General features: G+C 50.3%; 1 protein-coding gene across 1 annotated transcript; it reads right to left on the minus strand.

Annotated features, from left to right (window-relative positions):
* Nucleotides 1-42: 42 nt before the first annotated feature.
* Nucleotides 43-2,212, minus strand: LOC100832746 (ganglioside-induced differentiation-associated protein 2). Its single transcript, XM_003565021.4, has 3 exons — nucleotides 1,902-2,212; nucleotides 1,045-1,309; nucleotides 43-521 (listed from the first exon to the last, which is right to left on the minus strand). Exons 1-3 carry the CDS (start codon nucleotides 2,149-2,151, stop codon nucleotides 272-274), a joined length of 765 nt encoding a protein of 254 aa, XP_003565069.1. The 5' UTR covers nucleotides 2,152-2,212; the 3' UTR covers nucleotides 43-271.
* Between the last annotated feature and the right edge of the window lie 11,057 nt (nucleotides 2,213-13,269).

The raw sequence follows: 13,269 nt of genomic DNA on the forward strand, positions 1-13,269 counted from the left end.
GCCGAAAAAAAAGGAAAGTAAAACATGTGCGCAGGACTTGCATTTACGTACACTTAAATCAGTTGTATATCCCTCTGTCGTAATACTCAAGACAGCACAAATCACAAAATTTAGCACGCGTTCAATAGATCATGTTACAAATATAATACATGCCTACAATTTTGACACAGGGCTTTATTATGGACAATGCTTCCACAAACAACCAAATGTAAGTAGTACTCATGGTCATATTATATACACATTGAACTTCCAATCCTCCAGCAGCAGACTATCACATGTAGTTGCGAGAATACCATCGATCCTCAGGAGACCAATTGTCTTCATACCTACCAAGAGAATGGCCCACAGAAGGTACATCAGCAAGATGTAGAGGATCAGGTTCTATGCCGTAGTCTGTCAAAGGTCGGTGCTCAAGGATCTTGTCATGTTCAAGAACAAAATCAGGAATCTCGACCTGCCCCTTTTTAATGTCCCCCCATAGATATTCCAGTCTACTGACATACTTGATTTTCCAATACAGCCTGCAACAAACAATTAACAAAATTGAGGAAACCCTTTACTGAAAACTGAGTGCATTTTGAATTGCATTTTGGGTGAGAAGTCGGTAAAATGGCTGATCTAATTCTGGGTGAGCAAGAGTGAGATGATATGAGTTCAATATAATTCACCAAATGGTATGGAACAGCAGTGTTGTATCATCCCACAAATATTTCGTCTAATAGAGCAGACCGAGCAGGAAGAAAAGAGCAGTGAAGGAAAGTCTCTGCGCCCATTTAAATCGGATCACAGGTATAAACGGTATAATACAACCCTGACTCATCATTTGGCTAAACTAATTTTCAGCTGGATAAGAACAGTGAAATCTGTATTGCGTGTGCACAATAACGAGTAGCTTCCTTTTATTGTGTCAAGTACTCTAGAGCCAGAAAAAAATATATGATATGGTAGTTTTCTAGCTAACTTTGTTCTGTCCAATGTCATTATAAACAATTCCACGAGTTTGAACATTTCTGCATTTCAAGAACTGTAAGACAGAAAACTGACCCTCCGCTTAAGAAGAGCCTGCCTAATGTGGCCATAGCCAGTCTGGAATAAAGCCCAGGATGCAGGAAGTACAATATTTCCAGCCTTTCCTTGTATTCAGGTGGAAGTTCTTCATAAATTCCTCTCAAGATTGTCATTCCAGGATTGTTATCATCTGATTGAACAGTACTGTGCATGTACAGGATGCAGAATGGACCCTCTGGCAATTCTGTGCGCAGCTTGTGAAACACATACCTCTTCAGACGTTCACCATCTATAACAGGAGCTGGGCCACCAAAAGAAAATGCCATGTGAGACTGAGTGTTGAAGGGAGCAGTAGGAACTAATATCGTATAAAGGGATCAAATTTGTAGCATCACAAGATTGAGTCTATGGGATAAGTTTATAAGCTATAGGTTTGAGAATGATGAAGTTAGACCTATGGAGATGGCAAGGACCATCCATTAATAGCAAAGAAGCTACATATAAACATGGATTAAATTAGATTACCATCGAAATGGACAAGCATGAACTCTACATCCAGACGTTTCAATTTTGGTAACCAACTTCACACTAGAAAGGCTAATTGCTCGAGACAAAGATGTGCCTAATATTTTCACTACAAACTAAATCACGATCGAAATGGATTAAATGATGAAGTGTACATCTCCGAGACCCAGATGTTTCAATTTTGACAACCTACTTCACACGACAAAGCCTAATTCGTCGAGACATGGATATGCCAAACATTTTAACTACAGTTCATCAAATCTATGCAGCCAAACCCTAGACGAGCATCAGCAATCCCCAGACGAGACGACCCATCGATGAGTCCCGGAACAAGAGGACGGGAAATAACAAGAGGGGTTTTAGCGCACCGGGGAAGAACTTGCCGACGACGCGGACGACGGACCGGCCGGACTTATCGGCGCCCTGCACGCGCACGACCTGGAGCTCCTCGAGGCCGGAGAAGTCGTCGCCGAGGTCGGTGGCGCAGTCGTGCCACTCCTCGCGGTCGGCGGGGTAGGAGGCGAGGAGCGCCGCGCCCGCGTCCGTCGCGAAGTCGGACCCCAGCACCACCACGGAGAAGTCCCTCCCGCCGTCGCCGGAGCCCGATGCGAGCGCCATGGACCCGCTGCCTACTCACGGTGTATCGCGACCCCGATTTGCCTTCCGGGAACGGGAGTGAGTACGGAGTATGTCCACGGTAGTTTATGGGCTGGCATTAGGCCCATCTAGGAGATGAATCCCATGATATTAGCCTGTTGTGCAATTCTGGGCCGCACTGCAATGCTCATACCGGGTCGGCGGGTCGTCCATCCAGGTGGCTACACCTACACCCCTCAAAGGCGACTTGGGCGGCGTTTTCAATCTCCGACGAAGCTTGACGCCGGATCTCTTCTGCCCTTCTCCCGATCTCTCCCCTCCGACTCGGGCTGACTAAGGGGCTGGCTGGCCCAGCTTCGCGGCCTTGGTTGTGAGGTGGCGAGTTGACGGAGCGGGGCTAGATCCGTTTTCGGGCCGACTTTCCGGTGAGGAGTGCCATGGCGGCGGAAAACTCTCAACACAATAATGGCAAGGAAGGCAAGATGACGGTGGACGTGGATGACATGTTGAAGAAGCTAAAGCTCCACGAGGCAGAACGCAGCGACGTTGTGATCGGCAAGGACGATGTGAGCAAACTCCCATCGGTAAAGTGGATGGCGGTAGCAAAGGTGCTGACTAGGACGATGTACTCCGCCTGGGGTGCTGATCCGGAGGTTTCCTTCCGCGAGCTCGAGCCGAATCTGTTTCTCCTGCAAGCGTTCTGCTTGGGAGATTGGAAGCAGATCATGGAGGATGGCCCTTGGCTTTTCCGCAAGTGCGCCCTAATGACGTAACCTTATGACGGTGCTACCATAATGCCGACAAAGATTCCGAACCACGTTGATGTGTGGATCCAAATCCACAAGATCCCACCCCTGTACAGGAACCAAGCAGTAGTCAAGCAACTCGCAAGCAGGGTGGGAGAGGTGCTGGCGACTGATCTGGCCGCGTTCCCTACTGCACGCAGTGAGTTCTTTCGCGCTAGGGTTCGCCTGGTCGTTGATTCCCCACTGACCAGGGTTATTCCCCTCTCGCCGGAGGGGCAAGAGCGTATGCTGCTGCCTGTGTTGTATGAAAAGATGTCGCGCTTCTGCGACTTCTGCGGGTTGATGGGGCATGGTCACCTGGAGTGTGGTTCCGTGGAACATGCGGTTGAGTACCTCCAATTCAGGGAGTGGATGCTGGCTGATGAATCTCTCTGGCGGCCTGGTACTCCAGGCATGCGCGTTGGACGCAATGTGGGCAACCAAACTGGCCGTGGAGGCGGGTGGTCTGGCTCCTGCGGTGTCGCACAAGTGGCACCCGGGGTACCACCGTCGCGTGATGCGCGGGCCCCGTCCCCGAGTTCCCAGGAAGGTTCCATCCCAGGCAGCGGCTACGAGCAGCCCGGCAAACCACCAGCCCGGAAGGGCTAGCGGGGCTTCGGGGAATATTCCCGCCTGGGCACCTCCCGGGAAGCCGCTCCCCGGGGGGAGGTTCCCGGATGCTTTGGGCCCGGGCGCTTCCCGGGGAGCGACTTGCCGGGATAAGAGGTTCCCGGGCACAGGCTCCCGCCTCAAGGGTGGGGCCCAGCGAGCAGATCAACAGCGTAGCGCGGGCGCGTGGCGGGCGTGGGGTGCGCGGCCCCATCGGGGCAAGAAGTAAGGCGCCCGGCTCATTAAATGAGTCGACAGGAGGGGCGTTACCCGTCCAAATCAGGTGAACAGTGGCTGTCCAATCCTACTCTAGGGTTTTAAACCCCTAGCGGCGGAGGTGGCGTCCATGCGTGCCACCAGCTCACCGGGGGGGAGTTGTATGCCTCCCCGCTCGACACTTGTAGCGCATGCACCGTGGCACCTGTGGCATCCCCTTGAGTATAAAAGGAGGACCCCCGCCAGCAGTCAAGGGGTTCGGTTCCGGTTCCAGGGTTCCAAGTTTCTAAGAGGTTGGTCAGCTGGATAGTTCGACAGTCACATGGTTACGCAGACTCCTAGCTCACAACTAGCCCTAGTCCGGGGGTAGCAAGTAGCGTTAGCAAGGAAAGAGAGAGAGCCCGGGGACCTTCCCCCGGCAGGGTGTAAATACTTGGTGCATAATCAATATCAGTTCAGACAGGCAGGACGTAGGGTTTTACACCTCCGGGTGGCCCGAACCTGGGTAAAAAACGTGCGTGCATGTGTTCTTTGTTTGCGCACATCCCAAGTACATCATTTCGCCGGCCCCGCAGGGCCATCGGCCACGCCAGCAATCGCCGTGGCGATCCCCGACGCCCCTGCCGAACCTAAAAGGGGGCCGTGACCGCACGCCCCCAGTGTCGGAGCCCCTCACGACGACACGCGGCGGCCGGGCTGATGGGCGCGCGCGTGGTGGCGGTCGTGTGTTCCGGAAGTGGAAACCACGCCAACCGGCGGACAGTGGAGGGCGCAAGCGCTCATCCACAGATGCAGGCCTCAATGAGGCCGAGGATCTTGAGGACACTGCCTTGAATCCGTTGAAGACACCGGCAGGTGCCAACTAGGTGGACAAGGGCGAGCCGAGTGCCAAAAAGCACTTGGACATGGAAGGTGCTCTGCAGGGGCAAATGGAGGGAAAAGTCCCTCCCCCTCCACCCCAGTATATTCCCCCTCGAGATCTGAAGAAATTGAAGAAGATGATGGGTACTGGAGAAGACAAGTTAAAGGGTGAAAAGAAGTCTAGCGCAAGCAATGCAGGATCGGCGGCCTTCGAGGAGGACCACCGGGCGCAATGAATACCCTATGCTGGAATTGTCGGGGCCTTGGCATGGCCGCGACAATTAAAGAGCCTCGTGATCTCGCACGAACTCATGCCCCATCTGTACTCTGTGTGGTAGAAACTCAGCTACATAGGGAGAGGGTGGAAAGACTAGCGCACACGCTAGGTTATGATCGTAGTTTTGTTGTTAGCAATTCTGGCCGAAGTGGCGGCATTGGAATATTTTGGAACAATGAAATAAATATATCCATTTTGCCTTATTTCCAGTACCATCTTGATGCAATTGTTTCTGCCCCGGATGTAGAGCGGTGGCGTCTGACGGTCGTGTACGGGGAAGCACAAGTACGAGAACGCCATAAGACATGGGATATGCTCAAATTCATCCGATCTTCTTCAGATCTCCCATGGTTGTGTATTGGTGATTTCAACGAACTACTCCACAGGGATGAACATGATGGACTCAATGATCGAAGCAACGCGCAGGTCGCGGCGTTTCGAGAGATGGCAGACGTTTGCGGCCTTGTTGATCTAGGCTTAAGGGGGGGTACCCTGGACGTTTGAGAAAAAAGTGGCCGGTGGCAGTTTCTGCCGCGCCAGGCTAGACCGGGCGTTAGCATCGCCCAGCTGGGTAGCTCGCTTTCCCCTAGCGGAGCTCACGCATTTGCACGGAGTGACTTCTGACCACTCGCCTATCGTCCTGGCTTTCAAGCCAGACGAGGTGCCTCGGAACCACCGGAAGATCTTCAGGTATGAAGTGATGTGGGAATCTCACGATTCTTTTGATCCTTTTTTGAAACAGCAATGGCAGGACGGAGGTGTGTGTTCGTCTATGGCAGCTGTCAACACGAAGTTGCATGCGGTTTCAGAAATCTATCGCGTTGGAATAGGACAACTTTTGGCAATGTCCGACGCCAAATCAATCAACTCAAGGTGGAGCTAAATGCCTTCGGTTGGCTCCTGGCAGGGTGGGCCCGACGTATGAGGAAACAAAAGTTGTGGAGAGGCTTTCGGAACTTTATCACCGAGAGGAGTTGATGTGGAAGCAACGTTCCTGAATTCAGTGGCTAGCTGCAGGCAACAAGAATACTCGGTTCTTCCATCAGAGAGTGAGCAGGAGAAAGAAGAAAAATAAAATTGTTAGCCTGAAGCGAGAAGATGGGACGATCTCCGTTGAGGAGAGGGAGATGAGCGACATGGCAAGGGATTTTTATTCCCAGCTCTACACGTCCGAGGGCACAACCCATATGGAGGCGGTGCTGGATACTGTCCCAAGGAAGGTGTCGGACTTGATGAATGCTGATTTGACCGCACCATATAGTGATGCGGAGGTAAAGGAGGCTTTGTTCCAGATGTTTCCGACCAAGGCGCCAGGACCGGATGGTTACCCGGCACAATTTTTCCAGCGGAACTGGGATCTCTGCAGGGCTGAGATTACTTGTGCTGTTCTGCGGATTCTCAGGGGAGTTGACGACCCGGAGGAAATTAATGACACCTTCATTGTGCTTATTCCGAAGGTGGCGAGCCCGTCCGAGCTAGGTCAGTTCCGCCCTATTAGTCTTTGCAATGTTATTTACAAGATTGCTTCCAAAGTGATGGCTAACAGGTTGAAGAAGATCCTCCCGGAGATCATCTCGCAAGAGCAGTCGGCCTTTGTCCCAGGCCGTTTAATTACGGACAATATAATCACAGCCTGCGAGTGCCTGCATTTTATGAAGCGCAATTCGGCCGTCAAACATAGGCATTGTGCTATTAAGCTGGATATGAGGAAGGCTTATGACCGTGTCGAGTGGGCGTACCTTCAGGCAATTATGCTCAAATTGGGTTTCGATGCGGGCTGGACAACACTGATTATGCGCATGGTCTCCACGGTGTCCTTTTGACTGTTGTTTAATGGGACGCCGCTGACTTCTTTCAGGCCGTCCCGAGGAATACGCCAAGACGATCCTATCTCTCCATACATGTTTCTACTTGCAGCAGAGGGCCTCTCGTGCCTCTTAAAATCAAGAAGTTTTCCATCATCAATTCTCGAAGGTATTCGGGTGGCAAGCTCCGCTCCGGCGGTCAACACCTTCTTTTTGCCGATGATAGCCTACTGTTTGTGAAAGCAAATGCGGAGGGAGCACAGGAAGTTGTGGCGACTCTTGATACCTACTGTTATGCCTCGGGCCAACGTGTGAACCTGGACAAATGCTCTATATTTTTCAGCAAAAAATGCCCTCAGCTGGTTCGACAGGAGATGAAAGATACTTTGAATATCCAAAATGAGTCTTTGAGTGAGAAGTATTTGGGGATGCCTTCTGATGTGGGACAGTCTTTGAGTGGGGCCTTCAAGTGCCTAAACGATCGAGTTTAGAAGAGTTCAAGGGTGGATGGAACATACCCTCTCGGCTGGCGGCAAGGAAATTCTAATAAAGTCGGTTGTTCAGGCGATACCGACATATTCCATCGCGTGTTTTCGGTTGCCGCGAGGGCTGTGCCAACATATCAATGGACTGCTGCGTAATTTTTGGTGAGGCAACAGGGATGGAAAGAGGAAAACCTGTTGGGTTTCTTGGGAAGAGATGACTTCGCCAAAGTACGCCGGTGGACTGGGTTTCCGTGATATCGAACTGTTCAATCCAGCTCTTCTCGCCAGGCAGGCATGGCGGGTTTTACAGAATCCAGAAACTCTTAGTGCCAGGGTCCTCAAGGCGGTCTATTTTCCCCAAGAAAATTTTCTAGAAGCTCAGTTGGGCACACACCCATCACAAATTTGGCGCTCGCTCATTGATGGTGAGATGTTCTGAAGCAAGGCCTGGTTAAACGCATCAGCACAGGGGAGCTTACGCATGCCTGGAATGATAATTGGATTCCCCGGAACTCCATGTTACGGCCGATCGCCTGCCGAAGCCAAGATCTGACGATTCGTGTGGCTGACTTCATTGATGCCTCTTCAGCATGCTGGAATTTACCCTTGCTTGAGGAACACTTTATGCCGATGGATGTGGAGATGATTCGGGCGATTCCTTGGCACGAGACAGATGGGCGATTTCTGGGCATGGCATTTCGAACGCACGGGTCTTTTCTCCGTTCGGTCTGCCTACCGGATGCTTGTCGACACAAAAAGGAGAAGGGGAGCGTGGCTGGATGGGAAGGCCACGAGCTCGGATCAATCGGGCGAAAGGAAGAACTGGACGACGCTCTGGAAGGTGCATGTCCCTTCGAAGCTGCGTGTGTTCCTTTGGCGCCTGGCGAAGAAGTCCATCCCCACCGGCGATGTCCGCCACAGGCGAAACATGGCTCTAACCAACGCTTGCGCTGTCTGCGGGGAGAGGATTCATGGCGACACTCCCTGCTCGAGTGCACTATGAGCAGAAGTGTCTGGGCTTTGGCCCCCAAGAGCCTGACGGAGCACATGGAACGCACTGCGGAACCTGAGGCAAAGCAGTGGATTTTCTCCATGATCTCAACATTGAAGCAAGATGAGCTCACGCGTTGTTTTGTCACGCTCTGGGCCATTTGGTACGCTCGCCGGAAAGTCATACATTAGGGGATCTTTCAGAGCCCCTTGTCGATGCACTACTTCGTGGAGGCTTTCCTCCGAGATTTAGACCCTCCACCGACAAGGAAGTCGGAAGCACGAGTTCCGTGCCCGGTGGAACCACCCAAGCGATGGCTTCCTCCCCCACTGGGCCTCGCCAAGATCAATGTTGATGCGGCACTGTCGAAGCATACTAATGCCGGCGCAGTTGCTGCAGTGTGCAGAGATGACTTCGGCGTGCTCCTGGGCTCTTCTGCCCTGGTCTTCCCGGGCATCACTGACCCAGGAACTCTAGAAGCCCTCGCCTGTCGTGAAGCGTTGGCGTTGGCTGAAGATCTCCAGTTGACAAGCATCCGGGTTGCGTCTGACTGCCTCGAAGTTATTAAGGCCATGGAGGAAGACTTCAAGGGCCGCTTCGCTCCAGTGCTGCGGGAGTTCTTCTATTTTTGCTTCTGTCAACTTTGTCCACGAGCGGAGAACATCCAATGTAGATGCTCATGGCCTGGCGAGGGCTGCTTCCTCACTTGATGCAGGTCGCCACGTTTGGCTGCTAATGTCGCTAGACCCCTTCTGTATCCCTACTCGTATTCAAGTTTAAATAAAATGGTGGCTTCCCCTAAAACAAAACCTACACCCCTCAAAAAAATTTACTCGGTAACTACAAAGATCTCAAAAAAAATCGAGGTAACTGTGCGACGGGAACTGAAATTTTAGGTTTCTTTTTTGCAACCTACTAGCTTTGCCCCGTTACCCTATTAAAAAAAACTAGCTTTGACCCGTGTATACTCCCTCCGTCCACAAATCAGTTTATTTTTTGGTTTGTCCTCAAACAAAAAAAAATTAAGTTTGACCAACTTTGTTGAAAAAATTGCCAACATATACGACATCAAATCGGTATATTACGAAACTGCATTTCAAAACGGACCTAATGATACTAATTTAGTGTTATAAATGATGCAACGTTTTACAATAAAACCGGTCAAACTTCAATGTCTTTCACTTAAGACAAAATCCAGAAGCTAGCACACTTATTTATGGACGGAGGGATTAGGGCACAAACAATAAGTTGCCGCATCTCAATTTCTATTTTCGTAGTAGCACATACTACTTGTACTTTGCCTTGTGCATATCAGCAGCCCTCATTCCTCTTTCTTTTTTTTTAGAACAGCAGCAGTCATTCCTCATTCAGGTGTATCCGTGTATGGATCTTACGGCGAGGTGCCCTCCACCTTTATTCTCCGAGATTCGCCCAAAGGGAGAAAAATTGGTGCTTCTGAGTTGTGACGGCGAGCACAGTGGCGTCACCCGGATCAGGTTCTGCGCTTCCCCCTATCATCTCATCGCCAGCAATGTGTAAGCACATTCTAATCCTACCGTGTTTCGCTACAACAACGAGACCATACTTTGTTCAGCCTAACTGCAAGACTAGGAGATATTTCCTGGAACAAAAAAGACCACAAGTAGTACTACTCCAGTAACCATCTAGACTAAAGAAGCTGGTTTCAAACAAAAATCTAGAATTGAGAACTGACAGTATTACATAGAGCCAAGAAGAGAACAGGTGAGTGTGGGGGAGGTGAGGCAGGCAGGAGGTGGACAAAGGAAAAACCCTGAAGAATCGCACGCCACACCCGCTTTGGCGAGTGGTGCCAAGCGAAAACAGGCCCTCCCGCCCCTGTCCCGTCACCTAAACGCCGCGCCAGACAAAGGCCAACGGCACCGCAAGTCCAACCCGCCAGAACAAAAGCTTTGGCTCTCGCACTTGTCCCGGCGCTGTGCGCTGGCTCTTGCGTTTGTGCATCAGTCAGGAGGCTGGCTCTGCCGGGACGCGTCCAAAGCTGCCCAGCGTCGAAACAAACGGACGCGCAGAAGCCTCCACGGCGCAGTGTCACAGCCACGCCACGGGCGACGACGTTCTCCCTTGTTTCTTTCCCGGTGGTTTTCGGTCGGGAGCTTTGTTCCTATCCCGACCAAACCGGACGGGAGCAACGTGACAAAGCCACAGACGAGAGTGGATGGATGTATCTAGCACCAGAGTTTTTGTTTGTTGGGTTTTGGAAACCAAAAACGCTCGCCTCGTGTTCGCACCAAATTAAAGCGCTGGATGCCGACGGCTCGTGAACGCGGACGGAGGAGAACAGGACAAGTAGTGAGGACGAATGAGACCAAGGAATTTAAAGGCGCGCCCGGCCGCCTGCGATGCGTCCAAGGGAATGAAAGGGATCGGTTCGTCGCGACAAACCCAAGCCCCCAAGTACGTCGTGCTCGGCCCTCGGCGTCCTTTCGCGTGCACGAAACGAGACACCCACCGCTCTACCCGCTTGGAATTCTTCATCTATTTCGTGTCCGGTGTTCGTCCAGTTCTTCGCCAGAGATAAGTTCGAATTTATTGAGCGTTGGACGGATCCTTTCCTTTCCAGCAGTGTTTGCTTACGGAGCAGTGATAAGGGCGAACACGCGTCGCGAACTGCCACAGGAGAAATCGATTCGTCAGCAATGACAGTCCGTAGCCATTCGTATTGAGCACGCATCCAGGCTGCAAATCTTGGTTTTTGGTTGTCTTTTCGTCAACCAGTCACTCTCTTGAATCGGACACGTTGTCTTTGCTTCTTGTCTGTCCGTTGATGTAGCTCTCTCGCGTCACATATTTGTAGGTTTGCTGTCAGGCGTCAAATTAGCACGACGCCGTCGTTCTTCAGAATTTACTGCCATCTTTTCGAAATCCAAACCACAATTAGTACACTGATGTTCTCTTTTAAAAAAACCGCCCTCTTTCCTGACAGTGAAATCCAAGACTCTGGTTTCAAGATTCAACGAAGCGATTAGTACCCTGCCACCTGCGCAAAGGACAAGCTTTTGCTTCCAAGATTCAAGTCCTTGTAATCAGACACCTCACTTTGAACTCTGACTTTCCTCGACGAATTGGCAGCTGCGGCCGGATCTCGCCGTGCTAATCGGCGCAAAGACAAACACAATTAAACGTGCAGTTTGGCGTATGTGGAAATGGTAATCCGACTCAGGGAGAAGAAGGTCCCTGATTCAGTGTACAAGCCTCTGCTGAATTGACACTCCCTCTGTCAAACTTGACCTGTTATATCATTTGACCACGAGCAGAGTGGCTTTCTCGTTCAACGGAAACAGTACTTCGAAATACTGGGACGGCTATTTTGGTTCTACGAAAGCTCTTACCATGATTCTGTCCTCGGGTCACCTGCTCCCAACGTCGGTGTGTGCATCCGGTCGCATCGCACGCAACAAAACTCATCCTTGCAGTTGCCGTGCAGGGTGTAGCAAGGAAGCAACGCCACGCCACGGAACAAGTTCGCTGCAGCTGACCCAAAAACCTTTCATCCATGGTTCCAAGCAGAATCCATCCATCCTTGTACCAACTCCCAACAGCCAACACGGATCGGTCCTAGACGTGTCTCCGTTGGATGCACCGAAATTAAGTTCAGTCGGTGTGGCTGGAGATCTACTTTGGCGTGGCTCATCACGCGTTTGAAACTGGAGGATGGGACAGAAAGCAAAGAGGAGGACGTGCGTGAGTACTGCGTACAAGCGGTCGGGCGGTCTGAGCGCGTGACACGTTGTGCAACTCGAGAGATCACGAGGTTTCGTACAAACAAGATTGATTGCCTGGTTGGACAGCGGTGGTACTAGTACCCAGCGAGATTTTCTGAAGACGCAACCGCTCTGTTCATGTACGTGTAATCTGTCCATATATAGGGATCGCCGGGAGGGAGTAACGAAACCGTGGAAAGGGGGAAAACGAGGGAGACAAGAGAAAATGGGTATTGAATGGACAAACCTAACTTGCTTGGAATTATATGTCGACACTCAACTCGCAGCGGTCAATTATCCATCGCACGCAACGGTAACACGACAAGCATAACTTGCTCGCATTGTTGTTTTCACGTGATTTGATTTCTGTTCGTTCTGACCTTAATTATGCGATGACTGACTTTGGTTAGTGTGATTTGTTGTGAACGCGGCAGTCGCATTCGCAGCATGGCACAGCTAAGAAAATATCCTCTCCTTTTGTTCCCGTGGAACCAGACATGGCGATCAATAGTTATTTAATCCTTAAAAAAAATCACGAGCACTCTCAGTACGTGTACAGACAGTTTGTACCGACGAAAACGAAATTGTATTCTTTGGTACAAGAAATCTAATATCTAATTAAAGTAGCAGAAATTTTACGATATACATTGTTTCAAAGTTATGGTACGGCTTAGAATAAATCAAAGCCATCGACTTTATTATACGAGTATATATTTGCCTCCTTTTTTTTTACGGGTAATTACCTCCTAATCTTAGATGGACAATCACAAGGACACCTAAGTCTTACAGCACGAGAGTCAATTAGTTCCACGGTCAAGTCCCTAGGCCCTGGCTAGAACTCTAATAGGAGAATCAAAACCTGGTCCTCGGCCAGAGAGCAAAATCGACCGCTGCTAACGTAGAGAGATGCCTGAGAAAAAAAAAACAAGTCCTATACATTCAGTGATGATGCTGGTGGGATATTTAAATTTAAGAGATCAGTTTAGTTCTTCGTGACGAGAAAAACTAGAAATTACTATGTAAAAATATGGTTGAATCGCGGACCGCTAGACCCAATGCGATCTCTCCTCCGTTCCAATCATGAACAACCCAATACACTTAATAAACACAAGTCTCTAAAATTCCAAATTTGTTAACCTAACACACGAATGTTGGCAATAATATGACTAATTAAAGTAGCAGAAATTCTATGTGTAGATTGTTTCAAAGTTATCGTACGACTGAGAATAAATCAACACATAGTTTCAACACAATTTACATAAAACCCCTTATTCAAACCCCGATTGGCAAGGATTACGGCCAAAGAAAAACGATTTGCCTCAATTATTTAATCCATTGATTGTACGGAGTCCCTCGATTGTGTAGAT

This window comes from Brachypodium distachyon, chromosome 2, assembly GCF_000005505.3.
Source record: "Brachypodium distachyon strain Bd21 chromosome 2, Brachypodium_distachyon_v3.0, whole genome shotgun sequence".
In the NCBI taxonomy this organism is placed as follows: Eukaryota; Viridiplantae; Streptophyta; class Magnoliopsida; order Poales; family Poaceae; genus Brachypodium; species Brachypodium distachyon.